Source organism: Chiloscyllium plagiosum, chromosome 34 (assembly GCF_004010195.1).
Source record: "Chiloscyllium plagiosum isolate BGI_BamShark_2017 chromosome 34, ASM401019v2, whole genome shotgun sequence".
Taxonomy (NCBI): Eukaryota; Metazoa; Chordata; class Chondrichthyes; order Orectolobiformes; family Hemiscylliidae; genus Chiloscyllium; species Chiloscyllium plagiosum.
The window spans coordinates 40,281,792-40,306,555 of NC_057743.1; the positions used below are offsets into that span (position 1 = coordinate 40,281,792).

Below are 24,764 nucleotides of genomic sequence, written 5' to 3' on the forward strand. Positions count from 1 at the left end.
CCATACTGAGTCACTCACTCTAACGTATAAGTTGTGGAAAAGGTTTGCTTTGGAAACCCAAATGATGCATTGTACTTCAAGTTGACTGATCTTCAGTTTGTCAAGACAACACCATTTAAAAACGTGGAACTGTTCCAAAAGCTTCTGTCTGAGCAATTTCAGTGGAAATTCTCAATGCCCACATTTTCCATTAAAAACTAAACATTCACCTCAATGTAGCCTTAATAAGCCTGCTCATGACGAATAGCCTCAGCAAGCTTTCCTTGATGTTGTGAGAAATCCTAGACTTTAAACTGTACAAAATGACATGCATTATACAGCTGGGTGCTGGAAATCTGTAATCTAAACTTTTCTACATGCATACAAGAAAACTGAACATTGCTGGGTCAAAATCCTGGAATTCCCTCCCTAATGGCATGGAGAGTCAACCCACAGCTGGTTCAAGAAGGCAGCTCACCACCACCTTCTCAAGAGCAACTAGGGACAGGCAATAAATGCAGGCCAGCCAGTGACACCCATATCTCGCAAATCAATAAATTTTAAAAAGTGGAGTATGCTCTGCTTGCATCTAGATTTCTGTATGAATGAAACTAAAAGTGTCTCATCTCTAAATGAATTAAGGGTTGGGACATCTGGTCAGCATGGACAAGTTGGACTGATGGGTCTATTTCCATGCTGTACATTTCTATTATTATATAGATAGCGTCCAAAACTGCAGTCATAAAATATAGCATAATTAACAAATCTAATAAGGAATTCAGGACAACCTTTTACCAGTGGTTACAAAGCAGAATCAGCTATTAGTTATGGTGAATAAGCATGATATATCTAAAAGGGAGCTTATTAATTACACAATAAGGAAGAGGAAATATTGACAGTTAAATGTAGCAGACTGGGAGGGACATTAACATGGGAGGGACATTAACATGGATACTAAATACCAGCATACACCAGTTGGGCTGGTTACTGTTGCAACAAACATCTATTTCTGAATCAACCTGAAGCTCAAATTCCGCAGTCACATGGTTTAGACTAACTCTTCAACCCAATTTGTAACGAGAGTAAATTGGCTTTACAGAAATAAACAATGACTTGACAAGTTTGTTGGAGAGAAATAATTAGCTCTAAATTCTTAAATCTTATTTGTGGCTGACTCCCTTAGTTCAGAAGAAAAGGATGTTTGCGACAGCAGAAGCTGTCAATGACTTCAGGAAGGAATGCATTTGCTTCATAAATTGATTCATTTCCAGATAGCTTCACTAGGAGTCAGTTTTGCTGAAATTTTGTTCTTTAACCATTAAGTTAATTGCATTTTCTCTAAACTCAAAAAAAGAAAGCTGCTCATGAGAATTGTTGTCACCCTGTCCACTTTAACTGAAAAAAATTAAACTATAAAAATAGCAATAGTCCAAAGAAATGTATAATGTTACCTGAAACTTGTTTTTGCAATCCTGTAAAATACAACTGTCCATTATAAAGCAAAAGCTTTAGAGTACACTGTTCTCATTATCCACTGACATGCTACCTGTGGATCTACACACTTGAGTTAGTCCCAGACCACATCTTTAGTTTTTCCTCATTCTTTCATCCAGTTTGGACAACATTGCGCAGTCCCTCACTGTAGATAGGCAAGCTATGTTTTTTTTGTTATCCATGGCAAGTCAGTGACCTTATCCCTTGCAGATAATGAGGTCTAAATTCAATGTTACAAGTGTAACCAGGCTTAAATGAAATCTTCACTCCGGAACAATAATGGCATAGGTCATTGGTAATCCCATGACAAATCATCTCATTGGAAAACTACTGCATCCTTAAAATAGTGGCAGCAGCCTACAGTTCAAGTGACATTTCAGCAATTTAAACAAGCAGCTTTATGCATCAAGATGTAGTGATGAGTTAATGATATTTCAGGACGAGATAGCAAGTTCAGAACTCAGGCTCAAATTTTCATTTAAAAATGTATGCACATCCATCCTTTTCTACTTAGACAATGACTGATCCACTGACCAATGAAAATATTACAGCTCTAGATAATCAAAATTAACTATAAACTTGACAAAATTATACAACTGGTGCAACTTTAGTCCTTGCATGAATTTACTCTCAAACTCCTTAGGAAAATACACAATATGCAAAGGGACTGTGCAATAGAGATCAATAACGTTTAAGGTTTGACCCACAATCTCTGCTGTTAATCCAAGTCAGGAATCTCTACCCTGACCAATCAGCAGCTGAGTTTAAGCTTGACTACATGACTTGGGGCAATGATTTATGCTCACTTTGCTGAAGGTTAAAAAACAATATTTCAGGTGTCTTTGCTTCCAGGAGTGGAAGGAAACAAATGAACACACAAGACAATTGCAATAAGTTATGAGAGAAATAAAATGGTAGAATTTCTGACACTGACAGCTTAAGGTTAGTATTTGTTTTATTAGTCCAATTTTTCTTTGGCTAGAAATCATACATTACATTCATTGCATGCAACAAACAAAGGTACAGTGTACATGATATTGTGCATCAGCAAGAAAGCCTTGCAAAAGGGTCTGAAGGCAACCTGGAGACATATTCTGGAGAATGGTGCCATAATGGTGTATGCTGTGCTTGCTAGATCAGTATCTAGTGTGTTTTGGCTATGCTAATTTCCACAAAAGGGCCATTATCTGACTCTCGTTGAGTGTACCATGCTCTCCAATTCAGAGCTGAAGCTGTGCGCTAAATGTTGTCGATATCCCAAATAACAGCTGAAAGCAGGCTAGGAATGGAAGAGAGATATGACCAAATATTGTCTGATTTTAGTGACAGTCATTTTCAAATTTATAATTAATGAATAATCTCGCTTCCATAAATCTATGGAAATATATAATAAAAGTAACCAGCCAAGACATAGCTCATGTCAAACTGCTTTATTACATCTTAAATAACAGTACATTTTAATATAGTTATCTATCTTGCATCCAGCTTTCTTGTAGTACACCGACTTCAAATTAAATACAAAAGGCAAAAGGAAAGGAGTGAGGAAAGACCTACAGAATTAATGGAAAGGGTTGCCAGTCCAGGCCTACGCACAATTACAGCACATCTGTACAGGTTTGCAGGAACAGAATGAGAAAGCCACTAATGCTAGTCAAGAGCACTTCTGTTTACAGTAAAGTATGGTGCAGAGAACTCTGCTGTTCAACTGAGCAAAATCAGAAAGCCAGAAACCTGTTCTAGAAAATGATTCTAACATTAAGCTTTCTACATAAAGAATTTCAATTTTTAAATGTATAAACAGGATGGTTTGTTTCTTTAAGAATCATTCAAGATGAAGATCATTTGAACAGGCCAAGTTTGTTGAGAGTGCGCTACTCCAGAAAGTGCATAGCCTTTTAATTCTTCATTGATTATGCACAGAGTAGCCATGATTACAGCTGCAATGGTTACAATTTAACAGGTGTCTTAAAAAGAACATCTACTGACTTAATTCCATAAGCACTTTTTGCAATTCTACAGCATGCTTCTATAAGAGTAAACCCTCCCATGGCAAAAGGAAAAACAAAATAACTCCCAAAAAATTAACTTAGAAACCTCAAGATCATTATTTTCAACATTGACTTACATCATTTGATACACACATTGACCAAATCCAAGCACAGGACATCTGCGGCTGCTAGAGCAGGAATCTCCAGCAAGTATGGGCAGAATTAGCCCTGAGCTACTTTACAGAGAAACCCACCAGCTTAAAATTCATTGGGGAGTTTTAATTAATTTCTATGTTATCCACATGGTGAAGGGGGGAAAATTACAGTTTAAAAACAAGCATTCATTACCAGGACTCTGTGCTTGGTTAGTTTAGTTCCAACACATTTTTAAATGCAGTATTTGTGCAACAAAAGGTCCATGACACAGGACAAGACCAAAAAGAAAGTAGCTCTGGGACTAATTTACAGTCTTTGACAAACCAGGACAATGCTGGTCTAGGACTCCCTTGTTTAGCAAAAAAAAAAAAAAATTTATACCAGCAAATTCCTTAGCTAAAAACACAACTTAAAATTGAGATGCGTGTTAAAATAGAGCTTTCAACACTTAACTGACAGCAAACCTTCAAGGTTCTAAAATTTTAAACTACTGAGAAAATTAGCTGTTTATTCATGATTACCAAGATCCTTTTATAGTTACATTTTGTGGGATGATAGTGTTTTCTCAAGACAGAAACAAAATAATGGTCCCAAAAGGAATGCGCAATCTCATTTTTATACCACAATCTTCCATTTAAAGATGCCTAACATTGTGCTCTTCATTATAGCAAAGGTTAAAAGTACATTTTGCCCTTTGAAGTTGGGGGTGTCCAAGTCAGTATCAGTGGATCGGATATGCAATGTCATTGAATGTGGAATGGTCTTCCAGTCACCATGGAGTCCATTTGCAATCTGCAAAGGAGTGAAGAAAGTTTGGTTTGATGAGTATTGACACCAATGCTCCTGGTTTAGACAGAACTGGAAATAAAACCTCTAAACAAGCATCTGTCCGTATGTAACATGTGCACCTGAGACTATGTTGATAGGTCAACCCCACTCTGGTCCCTGAGTGATACGATTAGATTCCTGCTTTAAAAATTGCATACAGGTCATTCTGCTATAATGGACGTTGCATTACTGTGAATTTGCTGTTTATACAATTGATGAATTGGGGGCAGAGTTTCTAAAACTCAATTTTTCTATCAATTATGGTTGCATAAGGCAGCAACCATCATTTTATAGAAGAACACTCTATTGTTCATGCACAATTTTATTCCTTGATTGGTTAATACCTTATTTTTACATTCAAAACACTTGGAATAACCCAAAAAAAGAGTCAGGATGTAAATAAACCCATTTGATCCATTAGGTAATTCTTCCAAATATGGACTATTTAATTTTCATGGGACAATTGTCAAGAAGAATTCCACTGGGTTTTGTTCAATGACCTGTAAAAGTTAAATAGCAGGAAAAAGACTCATGTTTGCGAAGAGGGGTCTGGAAAGCAAAATGTTCTCTTCAAAAAAATGAAAAGTTTAATCATTTAGCAAAATCTGAGAATGAATGAGTTCTATAAAATGACAACTAAAATATCTGAAGATTCTCCTCAGTATCACTAATTAATTGCTCAACTATTTGCTTGCAGCAGAATTCTCTTCAGGAATAAAAGGGATTAAAAAATTGTACAATACTTAGAATGATTGCCAAGTCAGTGTAGAATCAAACATCAACAGACATTGGAAACAATACTAATTTGCTTTAAACAAAGACTTTGTTTGCAACCAAATTTGTTTCTCACTTTGAGGTTTTGATTTGGCTCTAGTGCATGAAACAAGCTCTCATAACACACGTTAGCTTTGATTTAGTTGCAGACCAAAGCTGCTGAACAAACCTAAGGTTTAGTTCCAAATCTTCAAAAAGCTATCCCACGATCCTGTTGCAACTGCCATGCCATCATCTGTAACACCCAGGCAGCTCACACGGTTATCATGACCAGCCAGAACACCTGAAATAGAAGGGCAAAAGTTTCATAGGACAGAAAAACAACTCATCTGGATTTCAGTGGATCTTCAGCTATAACACTGAAGATTATCCTTCTCTATCTACCAATTTGGATTTAGGATTAATAATGAAATATCAGGCAGATTAGATTCAAAGTTTTCTTGATGCTATTTTAAAGAATTCGACAACATGTTTGCTGCCATTATTAAAATTATGAATACAATTAGCTAATATTTATGACTGTTTGCGATGCTAGCAATGTTAAATGCTTAAGGCAAAGAATTCTGAGCAGTAAGATGAATTTACTTATTTGAAATCTATTTTTCACAGAATTCATAGTCTAAAGGAAAAAATAGCCAGAGTGAAATGCGTAAAGTACCAGCACGGTCAGCTTTCAGAGTATCCCAGACATTGCAGTTGAAATCATCATAGCCAGCTAGCAGGAGACGACCACTCTTCGAGAATGCTACAGATGTAATGCCACAAATGATGTTATCATGGGAATATACCATCAACTCCTGGTCAGCACGCACATCAAACAGCCTGCAGGTGGCATCATCTGAGCCAGTGGCAAATGCATTGCCATTAGGGAAGAACTGAAACAAAAGAGTATATTAAGCAGGAACATAGATAGACTTTCAAAATAACATTTACACAATGCTGTTATTGTCATAAAATGTTAAGATAATATAGATAATTATAAAGCAAAACATAATGCTGACTCACGCAAGTCATTAGGACAGACAACCAAAAGCTTGGTCAAAACTTAGGTTTTAAACGAGCATTTTATAGGAGGAGAGTTGGATGAGCATAAGGAGGGAACTCTGGAGCCAAGGATCCAAGCAGCTAAAGTAGCATCAAAAGATGGAGTGTGATTAAAACTAGCAACGTAAGGACCAGTTAGCTTCTTGAGTAATTAAGTTTAATGAAGAGCAATGCTGGAAAAGCACAGCTGGTCAGGTAGCATCAGAGGAAGAGGAGAGTCGATGTGTTGAGCATAAGCTCTTTATCAGGAATTTGGATGACAATAGTCTGAAGTCTGACAGAATAGTCAAATCTGGAGGCTGAAAATTCATGTTTCAGACATTCAGCAGCTGAGTTGAGGCAGTAAAAGAGAGAGATAATGACAGAGACAGAAATAAAGTACTCTTAGCAATACCATGGATATGTGGCTAAAAGTTTATCTTGGGGGTCAAGTACATGATTGAGATTGTGAACAGTCTGGTTCATTCTCAATTGGATGGGGGACAGGCAAAAGAGATCACAACTGTAACACTGTCCAAATGCAATTGTTTCAGACTTCCAATATTTAATTGAAGGGAATTTCTGCTCAGAGGGAGAAAAGGCAAACTTCAAAAAAACTAACCGAAATACTCTACTTAGCTGAAATAGATACCCATACTGCACTTTTCTAGGCTCCTACCACATGTCCCCCTCACCCAAAGTGCTTTAACACTACCATTTACCTGCGTCAGAGTGAACAGATTAATTTTAAATTAGGTGGGCTTTAACTGGCATCTGATCCTAAACTGGTGAATAATAAAAATGCTTAATTAGTTCAACCTGCAGTGACATTCAGTGCTTTGGCCCTGGAGCTAGATCACCGCAGATGGCCTATTATTTCATATATTATGTCAAAACCAGTGGGAAACAATATTATACTTTCTCTAATTTCAGTCAGCAATGCGGAAATAAAATCACCCCTTCTATCTTCAAAAGAGGAACATGAAAATGAGCATCTGGGTTAACCAACTTTAACCCTGAACGTGAAACAGAAAATTTGAAATAAATTTGCAAAGAAATTTCCTCCAACCCTCTAAACCCATAAAAATGTAGCTCAGCAGAATATTTTCTGACAGCATTAAACTTTAAAATAACATAGTCAACATTCTACGAGATACAAATCAGGAGTGCCATCTAAGACAAAACATTAATTGGCATTTCATTGTGCAAATGTTGCACACAGCAGCCAATCATACAGCGCCTTCAGCAGGATCTTCCAACTGTGGAAGGTTTACTTCCTAGAAGGACAAGGGCAGATAACGCATGGGAACACCACAGAGTTTCCTTCCAAACTCCACACAATCCTTACTTGGAAATATACTACTGTACTTTCTTGTTGCTCAGTCAAAATTGTGGAACTTCTTTCATAACAGCACTGTGGGTATCCCAATACCCCAAAGACTGAAATGATTTGTGATTTCAAGGGTCACCAAAGAGAAGCAAAAATGTTGGACATCTACATCACACGAACGAGCAAGTACTGACCTTTCCTTTGTATTGTATCAATTTTACTGGTAATCTGGAAAATCCTGTTATTTTAGGTTGCAAATAATTTCTCAAACCTTGTTTGTGCGCCATCTATTTACTTGGATATAGACATTAATGAAATAGAATGCAAATGATCGCAAATACATTTTATTATACCAGGGAAAGCTCAAACCACATTTTCTTGATTCAGAGTAACAATTAAAACAGTATCACCCCACTCTTAAAATAAAGCTGCATAACCAAAAGCTAAAACTTACACAAATGGCATTGATATCAGACTCATGTCCAGTGAAAGTCTGTCGGCACATGCCATCTCGAATGTCCCAAAGTTTGCCAGAGGCATCACATGCACCAGAGACAAAAAGTCTTGTATCAGGACCAAGAGAAAGGCTCATGACATCACCAGTGTGGCCGGTGAATGTAGTTGTTTGCTGCCCAGTTTCAATGTCCCAAAGAGCACTAATGACAGAAAATGCATAAAATAGTTTAGACGCTAACACAAATTTCACAATAAATTCACTGTACATAAAACAGCATAATATTTGCTATTTACTTTCATTTAGTTCCAATGATAAGCCCCTCCAATCTACCACCCAAATCGATGAGTCAAACAAATTATGAAGCAGCTCCCTTCTACTGCAATCCTGAAACATTTACAATTGATCTCAGTCTGATGTCAGCTCACCTGTGATTTTACCTGTTGAGCTCAGTCTAATTTGCAACCAGGTCCTTATTTTACATTGATCCAATTTCTCTCGAATGTTGTAAATTCTGACAACATTTTGATTTCCTTCTCCCATATTATAGTTTAATCTGGTGACACCTTTCCCACTACAATTCACAAGGATACAACCTTTGCTGACCTTTTCAAAATAGACAAGATGCACTGGCATTGAAAATACTTATTCAATACACTGCAAACTGGTCTTCAGCACCTTGAATACATGAACACGAGTCAATCGCTTGACAGTAATCTTCAACAGTAATTTTTAGAAAACTGAATTGGTTTAACCAGTTTGGCAGCATCAGCAATCTGATTTCAACACTTACCAAGTGGTGTCTCCTGAACTGGTTACAATTTGATTATCATCCAGGAAGCGGCAACAGGACAGATAACCTGTCATCAAGAATAATTAAGGCAGAATCCATTAAAACTCCATACATACAAGGAAGGGAACAAAATCTCTACTCGATATTAATAACTTGCTTTATAGTCTAGTCTGCCAAACCATAAAATCTTAATTTTAATTAATTCCCTCTTGAGAAGCCACCAGCCGCTTGCTGCAGTGTGACGCTATGAACATCACAAATCCTTCCATAAATTGCCCACAATGGCATTATTTACAGCACAGATTAGACACTTGGCAAGTCAGACTATCTTGTACAACTGTCAGTCAAGTCTAACCCTGCATTCCACTGTGTCTACATTGCTCCTGCAGAATTTACAGCTGATTGTCCCCTCTCAATGTGGGGTCCAGGATATGTTAATATCCATATTAACATGGGGTGGAGACCAGCTAACTTGGTAGAAATCAAGAACTGAACATGAAGCTTTGCCAATATGACTAAGGTGCTCCACGCAGCAAAGAACCATGTTCTTTGTCTTAATATCAATATATGACGTTAAGCATTGATTTTTTTTTCCCTCGTTTTTACAATGTGTATTTACTGCAGGTTCAGTCTTCATGTGAGAAAAGAACATTTTCTAACAATCACTTAGCTGAGTGGTACAAGGATCAGAATGTAGGTTTCAACTCAAATCTAGTTTTTAATAATGGATACTTGGAATATATCATTGAGAGATCAAAATTAAAGTAGTTATTTGGTAGATCAGAGTCACAGTTTCTGTATCAGTTTTCTACAAACAACCTGAAGAACATGGGTGCTGGGAGCTTAAAAGCTATTCCCAAAGTGAGATTGGAAATCAGTTTCTAGACACAATGGATAGCAGATGTCACAGTAAAGATTTACCTCACCAATTAATAAGATTTCTTCAGATGAGAATGCTGTCCATATGTCAGACAATGCCACTGGCAGAACTCAGATCTGGCATGTGGGGAGAAAACAGTTGACATTTTGCATCCAGTGATTCTTCAGAGTCAGATGGCTTGAGTCATCAGACTTGAAACATTAACCTGCTTTCTCCCCACAGATGTTGCCAGACCTGCTGAGTTTCACCAATCTGTTTTCTTTTCAGATCTCCAGCCTCCACAATTCTGAAGGTGAGTCTTTCAAGAACTATGGCAGGAAGTATGACATTGTCATGAATTCTATCTAGCTTTTACAGTGGAAATTTGAACATATCATTGCTCTTCTAAATTATGGAGTGTTTACCTAAATATTGAGCAGATCTGCTAACATTATAATGACACATCCCCTGGGCAAAGATATTTCTCCTCATTCAAGTATAAAATTCTGGCCCTCTTATTTTAAGGCACAAGGTCTACAATGCCTTCGTCAATGACATTCCATGACAGTGTCACTTGGAAGGGTATTGCCTTGAACTATCATGCAGTCAGTTTAAATGTGTCACAGCTATTTTGAAACAGCTACATCCCTGTTAGTGAACTAACCAAGGAAGAAAACACTTCGTTAAGGAAGTGACATGGATTTTATAAAAGGTTTAATCACTATGACCAATTGAATGCAGTGATTTGAATTGTGTCCTGTATGCTAAGCGACAGGAACATCTAGGTAGTCTTCCAAGGGTGACTAGGGGCCACAAAATTGTGGATGAATTAACTGAAATCAGGATCAGAAATCACTAGGCCTTTGAATACCATTGCTGGAAATTTTAGTGAGTGAAATTAATTACGAAATGCCCATGATATAGCGTATATGAGCTAACTAGCCAGATTGGAGCTTCAATGTGTAACATCAATGAGGAGTCACTTTATACCAAAGTCACCAAGCATAACTAAGTTCACCTTCCTTTTGCTAACCTAACTGGGCCTTTTAGCTCCACATGTGAAACCTCCAACAATATTTCAAGGAACTCTGGCTGCCTTTGAATAATGTTTAACAGTGAGTTGAACAGTCTAAAAGGTTTCAAGAACTCCCAAATAATCTATAAATTTCATAGGTCTTGCTGAATAACAAGGTGAAAACAAAAGTCACATAACCCCTTGAGCCTGGTCCGCTATGCAGTAAGATCATAGCTCCTACATCAACTCCACTTTCTGCCCTATTTCCATTTCCACAACTATATTCACCACTAGTTAGTACGTAACCACAGCAAGGACAAAATGCCCATTAAAATTAATGGGGAAAACTTACCAGCGTCTTTACACAAATACGGCTGCAATCTTCAATAAGATTAAAGGTCGATTAGCTTACCTGTATGCCCAGCCAACTCACGACTCACACGAACATTTCCTTCACGAGTTTTCAGATTATAAATGGAACAGATGTTGTCCAAACCACCACAAGCAACGTAGTTACCAGATGGAGCATATGCACAGGTCATGACCCAGGAAGACCGGAGAGGAATGGCATGAACCTACAGCTCAGTCACAAACAATAAGATACAACTTGAAGGAGTGCCTTACTAACAATGTATGTTATTAAGAACTTTTTTCCTCACCAAATCAGTTGCAAAATTTCACCTCATTACTTAGCAAGAGTTCACAAGATTATAAATTTCCATTGCTTTTCAAAGCCAATTTTGTTAGTTTACATCAACGCTTCTACTAGGATGGCTCATCAGAGGTTTGTTCCCACAGGGTGGGCACAGGTTCAAGGTGTGAGAAGCAAAGTTTATGGGAGAAGTGGGAATGTTTAGGGAAATGTTTCATACAGAGGGTGGTGGGTGCCTGGAAGACACTGCCAGTGGAGGTGGTGGAAGCAGGTATGTCAGCAACATTTAAGGCATATTTTGATAGGTACATGAATGGGGCGGGGGGTCAGAACACATGCATGGGCAATAATTAGGTCTAAAAAGGAGCAGGAATCAGTGCAGGCTTGGTGAGCTGAAGGGCTTGTTCCTGTGCTTTACTGTTCTTTGTTCTCTTTGGTATTTAAAAGAGAAAGAATCTAACACAAGCATCAAATCAGCTTGAATCCATGCCCAGAGCATTAAGCTGGTCCCTGCATTACTTGTCCAATGACATTACCACTACGTCATCACCTCAAAATATTGCTGATGTGCAAACAAGTATTCCATTCCTTCAGCTGCTGCTTGGCCAAAAATCAAAATACTTGCAAAAATATATTTGTTGCGGTACTACTTTCAAGTGAAATATTTCCAATACCAGATAAAACATTGCCAAAGAGCTTAAATTAGGAAATGCTCAAATGTGAAAACACTCATCACCAGCGGGATGTAATCCAACTTTAATCCTTAATACCAGTGAAATTATACAATTAATATCCCTTCTGGAAAAACTCAAAGAACTGCAGATGCTGGAAATCAGAAACTACTGGAAAAACATTCTTTTAAATGGTTCATTGGACCTGAAATGTTAACTCTGGTCTCTCTCCACAGAAGTTGCCAGACATGCTGAGTTTTTTCCAACAATTTCTGTTCTTGTCCCTTCTGGAGAATCTAGTTTTTCTTTCACAATTCAAAATATGTTCTTCCCACATCAGTAATACCAAATTTACCCTCAAGCCTGACCAAACATGAAGATGGCAATTCTCCTGAAGCCAACACTGAAGCTGTCAAAACAGTATTAAGACACCAGAACTGGGAGTACATGGCTGCTCAGTCCCATGTGTCTGCTATTGATATCTTGACTAATCTGACAGTGGCCTCGATTCTACATCCCTATCTCTCCTCTATACCTTATATACCTAAATCTTAAAAATATTTAGGGACCAGTGTCAGCTGCTCTCTGGAAGAAGAATTACAAAAAAAAGACCCTTTGGGGAAAAAAATCCTCATGTTTTAAACATAAGAGCCATTATATTTAAACTATACTCCCTAGCACTAGTCTCTTCTGTAAGTGGAAGCATCTTTATAGTTTCCATTGAATCTGCAGTTAAGTGAAACATGGAGCAAACAAGCATGCAAATTTGTAATTTAATAATACTGCGATAGTATTACTTTGCATCATGAAAATATATACACACAAAAAAGATAAAGCCTGCCAATGCACTAATAATTCACTCAATGAATTTGGGTGTACTCAGTTCTTAAGACTGATTAAATTAAATTAAATTGATTTACTGAATTACATATTGGGGTATGTGGGGGTGGGGGGAGGTGTTGGCAAGGCCAGTATTTGTTGTGCATCCTAACTGCCCTTCAACCTAGTAGCTTGTCAAGCCACTTCAAAATCACCATAGGACTGAAAGCTTGGGGTCACATGTAGACCAGATCAGGTAAGGATGGCAGATATCCTTTCTTAAAGCAGATCAGTGAATCAAATGGCAATTTTAAGGTCACCATTACTGAGATTGTCTTTATTTTCCAGATTTTAACTAATCAAATTTAAATTCCACCACCAGCCACTGTGGCATTTGAATCCTGTTTTTCCATTAGAACCTGGACCTCTGGATTACTAGTCTAGTGACATTACTATGCCAGTCACCACACAATACTAATCCTAAACAAGTACAGAATTCCATTCCACTGTTAGTTATAATGAGCACAAGAATTCAAGTCCACTTTAAAAAGTGAGAATATCGATGGAACACAGGAAAAGGTCTAGATATCAAAAATAATTTGAGATAATGCTCCCACCAGCTAATCAGAAAACATGACTATCCAATTAATACTATCACACAACTATTAGAAATATCCACTATATTCTCTCAACTCACCAGAAACAAAACTATACAAGCACAGTAATTTTTAAAACAGTAAAATTTGATCAGACTCAAAATGACAGGACAACTGTTTCTCTTGGTCAACAGTTTCAGGTAGAAACCAGGACAAATGAAACATTTTCTCAAGATGTGCAGTTGAAATTAGTTTGTCCCTAAATAGATCACATGCAATTAAAAACATCTGAAGTACAGCTGGAGGCCCAGGGTGGGGCAGGAGGGAAAGAAGGAAGGAAGAAACTTGCAGTAAACTTGTATGTCTGTATAATTTTCTTCCTACACCAACATGGGAGCAATTGTATTGTAATTACACAGTTACAGGAGTACACAACAGACCAGATACATTCATTTTTGATAGTGTTCTGATTAGGAGGCTATTAAGATTAAGTATTTCAAATTAAACTAATACCTTCTGCACTGAACTTTAACATGGCTGTTTGATATAACGACAAAGTGCCTCAACCATCAGATTTAAAAATGCCCTAAAGGAGACCGTTGACTCACCAGGATTTAATAATAGCAGTATAAGTAACTACAGAGTTGCTGAACACTACTAAAAAGGTAGAAAATAGAAAATTATTCTGCTACACTCAAGAAACAGGTCCCAAGTGAAACTAAATTTTTAAGCTATTCAAACTTTACTGTCCTACTTGGGATAGAAGTTTATGATTTTCAAAGCAATTAGAGAGATCAACAACTACCTGCATTTACACCGTGTCAGAGGAAAACATCCCAAAGTTCTGAAGTTAGACACAGCCTATAAAATTGTGTTTGAAGGACCTTGAGACAGAGACTGGAAGCCAAATGGGTTTCAGGAGAGAATTCCACTCCACTTCAAGATGAATGAAGATGCAGCCACCAATGAGGAGACAGGGCAGGAGTGTGGAAGAGGATGGGCAGGTATGTCATCAAGCTCTAACAAAACGGATATCAATGCAAATTGGGGGAACAACTGTCCACTGATTGTGGTCTTAATGAGCATAAAATAAGTTACTTGTGAATATTGATAGACAATCATTGCTGCAAGAGTAGTGTCTTTGGACCAATAATCTTCACTTGCTTATCAATAATCTTCCTTCCAAAAAAGGATCAGAAGTGGGTACATTTATTGATGACTGCAGTGGTCAGTATGGTTCATAACTCAATATTGTGAAGCAGTTTCTTTCCCTTCCTCCCAAAAGACTAACCTCATTGTCACTGATAGTCTCCAAAATCTTGGAAGTACCACTAAAAACTTAACTGGATCAGCCAAATAAAGTAGCCAGAGAGACAGATAGAGGTTCAGCATTCTGTGGCAAGCAACTCACCACCTGACTGTCAAGCATGCCCACAATCTATAGTGCACAGGAATGGGTTAGTTGTTGGGATAAGTAACTCCAATACAACAAAACTTTATACACGACAAAGCAACCTATGTAATCACCACCACACCCGCCACCTTAAATCATCCAAGTTCCTCATCACTGAGGAACAATGCTAGTGCGTATCAATTACAATATGCAAAGCAGCAACTCAAACTTCCTCCAACATTACCTCAACAATCCATGAACATCAACGAGCCACAAAATGCCACGACCAGCTATCCTTAGTAGCCACACACGCAGACGACAAGCAACATGAATTCGACTGGGACAACACTACCATTATAGGGCAAGCCAAACAAAGAACAGCCAGGGAATTCCTAGAAGCATGGCACTCTTCCACAAACTCCATCAACAAACACATAGACCTGGACCCAATATACCGGCCACTACAGCGGACAGCTGAAACGGACAACTTGAAGCGGCAGGGACAGACCACTATAAATGCCGGAGGAAACACCACAGAAGCGCTTCACAGGAGGCTCCCAAGCACTGAGGATGTCACCTAGACAGGGGACGAAACGTGCAACAAAAATTTTCAGCTCGGCGAACAGAACCACAACAACGAGCACCCGAGCTACAAATCTTCACCCAAACTTTGATTACCTCACAGACCCACCACGATTTCTACTATCTAGAAGAACAAAGCACAACAGATACACGGAAGCACCAGCACCTGAGAGTTCCTTTCCAAGGCCCATATCATTCAGACTTAGAACTACATGGCCTCTTCGTCATGGTCACTGGATCGAAGTCCTGGAACTCCCTCCCTAAAAGCACGATGGGCATGCCTACATCATACTGGTCTCAGCAGTTCAAGACAACAAATCACCACATTTTAAAAGATAAATGTCAGAATCGCTCGTATGGAAGCAGGCCATTTGGCCCATTGAGTCCACACTGCCCCTCCAAAGTGTAGCCCATGCAGACACACTCCCCCTACCTACCCCCGTAACCTTGCACTTCTTATCCACCTAGCTTGCGCATCCTTAGTGGACAATTTAGCATGGCCAATCCACCTAACCTTCATATTGTTGGACTGTGGGAGGAAACTGGAATTCCCAGAAAGCCACACAGACATTGGGAGAACATGCAAACTCACCCAAGTGTGGAATTGAACCTGGGTCTCTGGTGCTGTGAAGCAGCAGTGCTAACCACTGAGCCACCGTGCCACCTCTATCATCCCAAATTGCCCTTGAGAAGCAAAGTTAAAAATCATACAACCCCAGGTTATAGTCCAACAGGTTGATTTGGAAGCACTAGCTTTCAGAGTGCTGCTCCTTCATCAGGTGATTGTGTGACACAACCTGAGGAAGGAACAGCGCTCTGAAAGCTGGTGCTTCCAAATCAACCTGTTGGACTGTAACCTGGTGGTGTATGATTTTTAACTTTGCACACTCCAGTCCAACACTGGCACCTCCAAATTTGGGATGAGCAAGCAATGTTCAACATACCCTGAGATTTCGCTGGAGAAACAGTTACAGATATACTTTTAGGCACTGTCGTAATGAGCATACAACCACAAGCTCAGGGGACTCTATAGGATGTTAAAGCTGCAAACAACATGCTTCAGGCTGGGACAGCAGACAGGTGGGGGACATCACTAGAAAGGGAGAATGCAACAACTCTGTCAATACCAACAAAGTGAAGAAAGTGCATCAGGCGACAATCAAAAATAATGTAATTTGTGATCAAGGATGATTCAGAATCAGGAAAAATGGAAAGTGACCACATATTTAATAACCTAAGAAAGGAGGTTCATGATAGGGCCACAGTTTAAAATGATAGATGGAATTTTGGAGGAGAGGTAATGGCTGTTTTGAAAGAAAGAAGGACATTACTTGGAAATTGTTCACACCATCACCTGGATGTAGCACAAACTGACAAAAAAAAAGGTGTCATTGTACTTCCAAAAGTATGTGGCTGGTGAACATGTTGAACTCCATGCCTCCAAATTGCAAGTGTTTAGTTTTGCAGTGCTTTTTAATAACAGTTACCTGTCATTTTTTAGAGTCAGAGAGTCATAGAGATGCACAGCATGGAAACAGACCCTTTGGTCCAACCTGTCCATGCCGACCAAATATCCCAACCCAATCTAGTCCCACCTGCCAGCACCCGGCCCATATCCATCCAAACCCTTCTTATTCATATACCCATCCAAATGCCTTTTTAATGTTGCAATTGTACCAGCCTCCATCACTTCCTCTGGCAGCTTGTTCCATACACGTACCACCCTCTGCGTGAAAAAGTTGCCCCTTAGGTCCTTTTTATAATCTTTCCCCTCACCCTAAACCTATGCCCTCTAGTCCAGGTGGGGGGGGGGGAATCCAGAACTAGAGGGCATAGATTTAGGGTGAGGGGAAAGATATGAAGAGGACCTAAAGGGCAACTTTATGCTGCACTATAATTTTTAATCATGAAGCTCAGCATCTTGAAATGGTTAATAAAATTACAAACATATTAAAATAAATCCAATTTAATAAAATCAGATTGGTTAAGGGGGTTAGGCTTATCCAGCTGAACTTCAGGCACCAGGTCACCTACATATACATCTGTAATACAGCTCCTCTTTTCCCCCCCTGCCACTGCTCATTCCCTACATTTACTACCTATCCCTATTTGTGATGGAGGATATAGTGATTTAAAATATAGGAAAGTCTGCCATATAGTCTGTCATTGTTAACTCCATTTCATAGATACTAAGTTTGACACCTTGTACTATGCATTAATGAAGCTCAGTGCTGCAGTGCACTGCAAGAATTTCCAGCTGATTCTTTACCAACTCCTTTGTTTCATCAGCAAAAAATACTGAACGTTTCAGTACTTCTGAAAACTTTAGTTACAACCACTGACTGTTTCAAGCCTGCAGCTGTGCAGATTCAGAATTAATGCAGAAATATAAACATTCTAATACAAACTCAAAAGCTTTTCTACTTCGGAGAAATTCCACAAATTTATCTCAGCTGAAATATTTAATGTTAAAGTCCTTGAAGTTATAGTAATTCACAGTTCAGAAGAGTCACACCAGATTCAAAAGGTTAACTGTTTGTCACTCCACAGATGCTGCCACACCAGAGTTTTGCCAGCATCGTAGGTCTGTTTCAGATTTCTAGCACCAGGAGTAGATTGCCTTTATTCAAGGATGTAAGCAATCCCGATCCATCACCAACCAACATTTGTGTACAGCCACCAGGACCGGGAACCATGACTGATTTTGTTCCTTATTTAAGGAAGGCAGACAGATCAATTTAGTTTAGAGCTGAATGTAGGTTGCTCTAAACATGGCTCGTTTATCCAAAGAGTTTGTGGAGAAATTCATAAATTTTAAAGTTCCAGAATTACTTGATCCAACGAATCAAGTACTGTAGTTAAACACAATTAGGTGCCATGGATTTATTTTGAAAGTTCATTTGTGTCAAGTGTAGCCATGGAAACTTTTGAGCCAAATTCAATTCCAAACTTAAGCCTGTACTCACTTTGTTTGTGGTATAGCTATCCCAGATGATCAATTTCCCATCCTGGGAGGCACTCACTAGCAGTCTACAGGGGAGAAAAAACAATAATACAGCTGATACCATACCACATTCAGATCACATATGGATTAAGGCAAAACATTGCAGTTCAAAGGTGATCTTTAAAATCTAAAATAAATTCAACTACTTTTTCACTTCATGTGTGCTCCATAAACAAATTTATAGGAAATAGTTTACAGAAATGAACACTCTCAGGTTCACATGAGAAATAAAAAAAAACTCTCCAAAACAGTCAACTGTCAAACATAATGCAAATCACAAAGTTTGTATTAGGTTTTACCTCAACTCAAGTAAAACATTACTCCACTCTCAAATTATCTGTAGTCCACAATACATTTTTGCCCATCACATACATGGAATCAAGTTCACTGAAATCCAAAAAATGATTTCAAAGTGACTTTCTTGAAAAAACAATTTTCTATTTAATGTAGAAAATGAACACGGGGTTTCAGTGCTTTTAAAGCCAAAAGATCTAAATACTAAACCTTCCTAAACATATTCAATAAATAACTTTGTCATTTATCTATTCAATTAAAAATAATTTCAATTTCTTTAACGTTTGGGAGTACAAACATTACACTTCAGTTTAAACACTTGCTCACTGTTTTATACAACATACCTTGTAAGATTGGTTAGTTATAACTTGGTGCATGCTTCCATTTAGGTAGCAGACATTTACATTGTTCATTTTATCGAAATGCATATTAAACTTAACAGCACTTCCATAACTTGAATGTTATGACAGGTGGAGTTCTACAGACCTCAAATTTTCCTATGTCATGAACTGTAGTAACATGACGCAACAACAATGAAGGACTGCAAAAACATTTTGCCATCTAAATAATAACTAACGCTGCTTTTCTGGGCTTTTGAATTTTGGTTATTGTTGTGATAATTCTTACGTTAAACCTAATCACTCTGCCAGTTAGCTTTGCACATATTGGTACTATTGTTACCAGAGAAATGTTCTAACAAATTTAATATTTGAATACAGAGCATCAGTGCTATTACATCTTTTCATAGTTATACCACTGTGCAGTCAACAATTTGTCTTTTATAAAACAGGTATATCATTGTACAAGATAAAGCTACAGGGGCCTGTAATTATCAAATTTAAATATTCCATTCCACAGATATAAAGCACTTAGCGTGTCATGTGTTATTTGCAAGAAATATGTCCATAAACAGCAGGTGGAAGAAGTGGTAAACAGCAAACCACCTGACTGCAAATTCAGGAGAGCTATGTTGAGGAACTGCTTTGTTCACAAATAGTCAGCAATGGAATATTTACTAAAATTTGTGTTCCAAGTGTTTGATTTAGTGGATATTTTGACAACAGCAATACATGTCTTAAGGAGATTCCAAGTGGATGGCCAATTTAAAAATATCTGAACTATATCAATGCGCTCATCTGATGAATAATGGGAAAATCTTATTTTGCCTATTTGTTGCTACAATTTGATAAAGTTGCAGAAATGCTGGGTCATCCTGCTCATCCACAAGAATATGCCTATTCCCTGATGGACTCAAGTATGAGTGCATCTAATCAGAATACTTAAGATTTCCCTAAAGATTTAACACACACCTGCTTCAATTTAATTAAATAAAGTTATGGTTTTTAGATTTATTAAGCATTTTTCTAAAATCTGAACATTTAAACCATACTTTAAATGAAGCATTATCTTGTTGAAATTGAAAATAGTTCCAATGTCAACATAAAACTGTAACATAATCATTAGCACTGCACTGGTGCTAAACATTACATTGGCACATTAGCTTCTCTTGTACTTATTGCCTTATTTCAACAAAGCTGGTCTGACAAAATGATAGATTAACTAAATGCATACAAGAAAGAATGCATCTAAGCAGGTTTCTCATGAAGATTACATTTCAATTTATCATATTAAAAACTGCACATTCCTAGCAATATGAATTGGGTAATGGCACAATTAAAATTAGCGGCAGTGATAGACAATCCATACTAGATCAATCAGCAAGTTGTTCACATCATGAGAGTTGGAATGAATTTTATCTATAATTGTTTCAGTACCAAATAATTATTAATGCAGTCCTCCATTAGGTCTCTTTCTTGGAACCTTGGTAGCAAATGCGTTGTATTAAAGCATGATATGGTTAACAATTCATAATGTTTTTATAGAATGCCACTGTTTATGTTGTGCATTAGTTGCTCACTCTCTAGAGTCATTAGATAATGAAAACAGGCCCTTTGGGGATAAAAGGAGCAAACAAAATTCCATTTAAAATGGCATTGCGCCAACAACTAGACTGTTTGTTATCTTAAAAATTTTTTTAAAATCCTAATGAACTTATTTTATCCCAAGGTCCTGCTCTACACAGTCACTATCCATCTGAATCTATAGACCACTTAGAAAACAAGATAACTAATGATGTACACACCTGGAGTCAGTACCCCAGTGCATTGCATAAATCTTAGCAAGATGGCCTCGTAGTGTTCGCCTGGTACGCATTTGAATTCGCCCTACTGGGTCAATGTTAGCTGTGATCTATAAAAGGGAAAGAAAAACGTCAGCTTGCATAAAGTAAACCTTTCCCATAACAAGTATTTTCAACACCACAACCACACTACCCACAGATCTGAAACCATCCAGTACAAAAAGATTCTCTGTCAGTAGCTAAATTAAGATTCTATACTTAAAGAGAAAAGCAGCTGATATTTCAAGTTGACTTTAAAACTGTTCTGAAAAAAAGAGTCCTGCGCCAACTTGAAACACTGTTTCTCTCGACAAATGCTGCCAGGCCTGCAGAGTATTTCCAACACTTGCTGTTTTTACTTCAGATTTTCAGCATTATATTTTGCTTTTAATTAAACTTGTGGTTTTGTTTTGTTGGCTTTCTCAATTTGCCAGCTTAGTAAACGTGGTTAATGAATCAAAGATTTTTTTGGGGGGTAAGGACGATTTAACAGCAGTTGTGAATAGAAACTTAGATGGACTTCCTGCAACTCTCCCGAGCTCAGGATCTCCTTTCCCAATTACCACATGCCATTGATGTCCAAGCTAATGCAGAACAGGGAAAATTTCGTATTTGGTAGGAAACTGAGTTACTAAGAAAATGAATAACTTCATGATGGTGGCAAAATGATCCATGAAACATTATAAACCAGACAGCAAAAATATAAAATAGGAGACAGCCAGGAAGTGGTGTTAAGCTATAATCATATCAGAATTTTTTCAAGTGATGGAGCAGGCTCAATGGAACTGATGTCTATTTCTGCTGTTATTTCTTATAAACATAAACAAAGTCGCAAAAGGTTAAAATTGAAAAAAAAAAGAGGAAAAGTCTTTAGGTCACTGATTATGAAACAATAGGTAGTGAGAGATTTACACGGGAATTAGTAATTAAGCATTTCACATGCTATGACCAAGTATAATCATGAATTTCTCAATAAAGCATGTTCCAGAAATATGTCTGTGGATAAGTGGACTGCAAGTCATTTCATTAGGATGTGCAATAAACTATTTGATGTTATGTGACTTACGCTTCCTATTCTTTACCAAAACTTCTCATTGATGTTTCATCCTATTGTACTAATTTTTATGAAATCTTCAAATTAGACTACTGTAGAAATTACATTCAGGATTAAGTAAAAGGTTCTACAGACATGAACAGATAAATTTATCCTCAGCTTAAATGATGGTAAGTGGCTAAAACAAAGGTGATATTAATTCTGTCATGAGAGAAACTAACTAATTATTTCTTAGCTGTTCTGCCTTCATTTTCTTGCCATATTACAAAAGTTGTGGGTGAAAACTGAAGTCCAGCTGTAGCAATGGATACAAGAAAGTTTGTTGACTGACTTAAAACAAAATGAATCTAGCTATCCTTGCAATGTAAACAGTTTTTTTTGCTGACTTGTATAATACAAAATGCGCAAACACTTCAAGAAAATATAATAAGTTTTTAAAATGAAGGAAATACAATTTCACCGCCCATCTGGCTAAATCTGCATTTGTAGATCACAGAAACCATTCAAAACTATGTTACAGAGAATTGAAGGATTGGTTCCTTTTCTCTCTATTCTTCCTTTCTAAAATTGAAGATGAGATAGAAACAAGATTATGACCCATTACAAGTCCCCAAATAGTTTGAACAATTCATTATTTACCATTTCAAAGTTTGTAGTTGTGAAAGCTGTTAGATCACCCTCCTTTATCTTTCTGGTTTGTTGACAGCCTTTGCATCACCAAGGCCTCTAACAATGCACCACTTAGGGTGACACATGGCAGCTAAGTACCCTATAGTCCTAGGCCGAACTACATCAGATCTCAAAGAAACAAAGTCACCCCAGGAATGTGATGTATGGGCCCACTGTCCATCCACCAGGTTTCAGCTAGGAGTCAAATAGAACCCACTGCTTTATGGGTTTGACTTGTGAAAGTCAAAGATGCTGGAGAAGAATTCCATGGGGTAATTGACAACCTCTTTAAGCAAGTTCCTCTGACAACTCAACTCTGTGGGTTCTCGGTGCAGTGTCCTTATCCTTGCTATTGATTCAATTCAAGATAATAAAGGGAGTCAGTTTCCAAATTCCGCTCAGATTGTACATCCAAAAACAAAAATGGGGAGGACACCTTATCCACATTCTTTGAAGTCAAAGGGCCAACACAAGCCAGCAGTTTACACATTATTAGCTTAGTTCCATTTGTACAGAAGGGTGCCTAGAGTTGCCTCCAATGATGGAAATCAATGCATTATTATGTCAGTCACTGCCTGGATCAAACTGGGAAGTCACCTGCTGCTAAGCTGAAATGTCTGCTTTTCTCTAGGGGTGCTTTAGAATTAGGGATGCTATCCTATCAAAAAAGCTACCCACAAAATAAAAAAGCGAAAATTCTCCATTACGAAGCTGGAGCTGCAGGACTGTTCAAGCAGCATGCAGCCTTGCAGTCAACAGAAAACATATACAAGAGACTCAAGCTGATAGCTAATGTAAATAGTGATGCCAGTTGTGGGCAGTCATTTACCATCACACTAAGTGGTTTCAGAGCAATGCTAGCTAGCTCTGCATACAAGGTGTCAAGAGATCAACCCACACCACTGGGAGGGGAAGCTTCATTTGGCACCTGTAGTATACTGTGCCCTTTCAGAATTAGTTCATTCAACCAAAGAAATGCAATTTCTTAACTGATTGCATCTAGGTTTCAGGCATATAGCCACCATCTCTTCAAAATTCATAGATGTAAGTCATTCAGGTTGGGGAGTTAAAGAATGTTTAAAAGTAAGATTCACAGAATTAAAGGCATATTAGAATATTTGCTATTGGAACAAATCTCAAACTTCAAAAGAACAGAAAAAAACAATTTAAAAGTAAAGGGAAAGAGTATTTCAGTCATTGGAGCTCCAACAGCTGTAAAACGTGAACTAAGGTCTCCTGTTCATTATAACTTGACTGTCTTTAAATATGGCTAAATTCACATGAATCAATATTCAGCCAAATTTTAAAGTTTGCTTACATCTTGAAAGGATTATGGCTATTTATTTTGCACTTCATATTTCCTTTCACTATTCCCCCCCACCCCAAAAGCACTTCAAATCTCCCCTCATTAAACTGCATTGGCTATATGTCTAGCTCACGAACCTCTTTATGCCTTTCTGCAGTTTCTACATCTTGCAAGACTCCCTAGTTTGATACTACGCAAACAATTTTATTGCTCCTCTACCTACACTCAAATCATTAGTACAAACAGCAGTACTTGGACAGGTTTAAAATCTTCAATTTGTGAAAATACAAATAGTCCTATATTCTGACTTTTAGCTATTATACAACCCATGCTTTAAGTTTTAAAAAGGTTTCTTCCAGATTTTACCCATACATACATTTCCCACTGTGCTTTATTAATTCATATTTCAATACCTCAAAAGAAAGAAAATCAAAAGAAATTAGCTAACCAACCCATCCTTTACAAATGCAAGCTGATAGCCCACTTTTTGAAGCATCCATTCATGAATACCCACAAATTTGTTTACCCACAAATGAAACATCATTTCGCAGTCTCTTTTTCGTGAAGGGATTTTCTGAATCTTTAAAATATGAAAAAAGTGGAAAAGCTTAAAAAAAATTTAATGATTGAGTAAGCCATCAATAACTAAAACCTCACCTGGGCCAGAGTGGCATCCGCACATGCTTTCCTGGCATCCTGAAAAGGAAAGGCAACAATTAAAAAAAGCTTCAAAGTATTTCAAGAAAAGTGCATCAAAAGGGCATTGAGTTAGTTACAATTTTCTTTTCTAAAAGATTGGGATGTGGAAGACAATAGCAAAATAGTTAATAATTGCCCAACTTTGCTGTCCCA

The 24,764-nt window shown here is 37.7% G+C and overlaps 1 protein-coding gene across 3 annotated transcripts in view; it reads right to left on the reverse strand.

Moving 5' to 3' along the window:
* Positions 1–2,888: 2,888 nt before the first annotated feature.
* The window catches only part of LOC122540466 (guanine nucleotide-binding protein G(I)/G(S)/G(T) subunit beta-1), a 68,625-nt gene continuing 46,749 nt past the window's right edge, over positions 2,889–24,764 (reverse strand). For all 3 annotated transcript variants that reach the window (XM_043676310.1, XM_043676307.1, XM_043676309.1), the window contains exons 3-11: positions 24,570–24,608; positions 20,848–20,954; positions 18,373–18,436; positions 11,106–11,268; positions 8,820–8,886; positions 8,027–8,228; positions 5,878–6,094; positions 5,389–5,502; positions 2,889–4,409 (exon numbers count right to left, since the gene is read on the reverse strand). In XM_043676310.1, the coding sequence (XP_043532245.1) occupies positions 5,396–5,502; positions 5,878–6,094; positions 8,027–8,228; positions 8,820–8,886; positions 11,106–11,268; positions 18,373–18,436; positions 20,848–20,954; positions 24,570–24,608 (966 nt within the window). In that variant the 3' untranslated portion in view covers positions 2,889–4,409; positions 5,389–5,395. The remainder of the gene's footprint in view (positions 4,410–5,388; positions 5,503–5,877; positions 6,095–8,026; positions 8,229–8,819; positions 8,887–11,105; positions 11,269–18,372; positions 18,437–20,847; positions 20,955–24,569; positions 24,609–24,764) is intronic.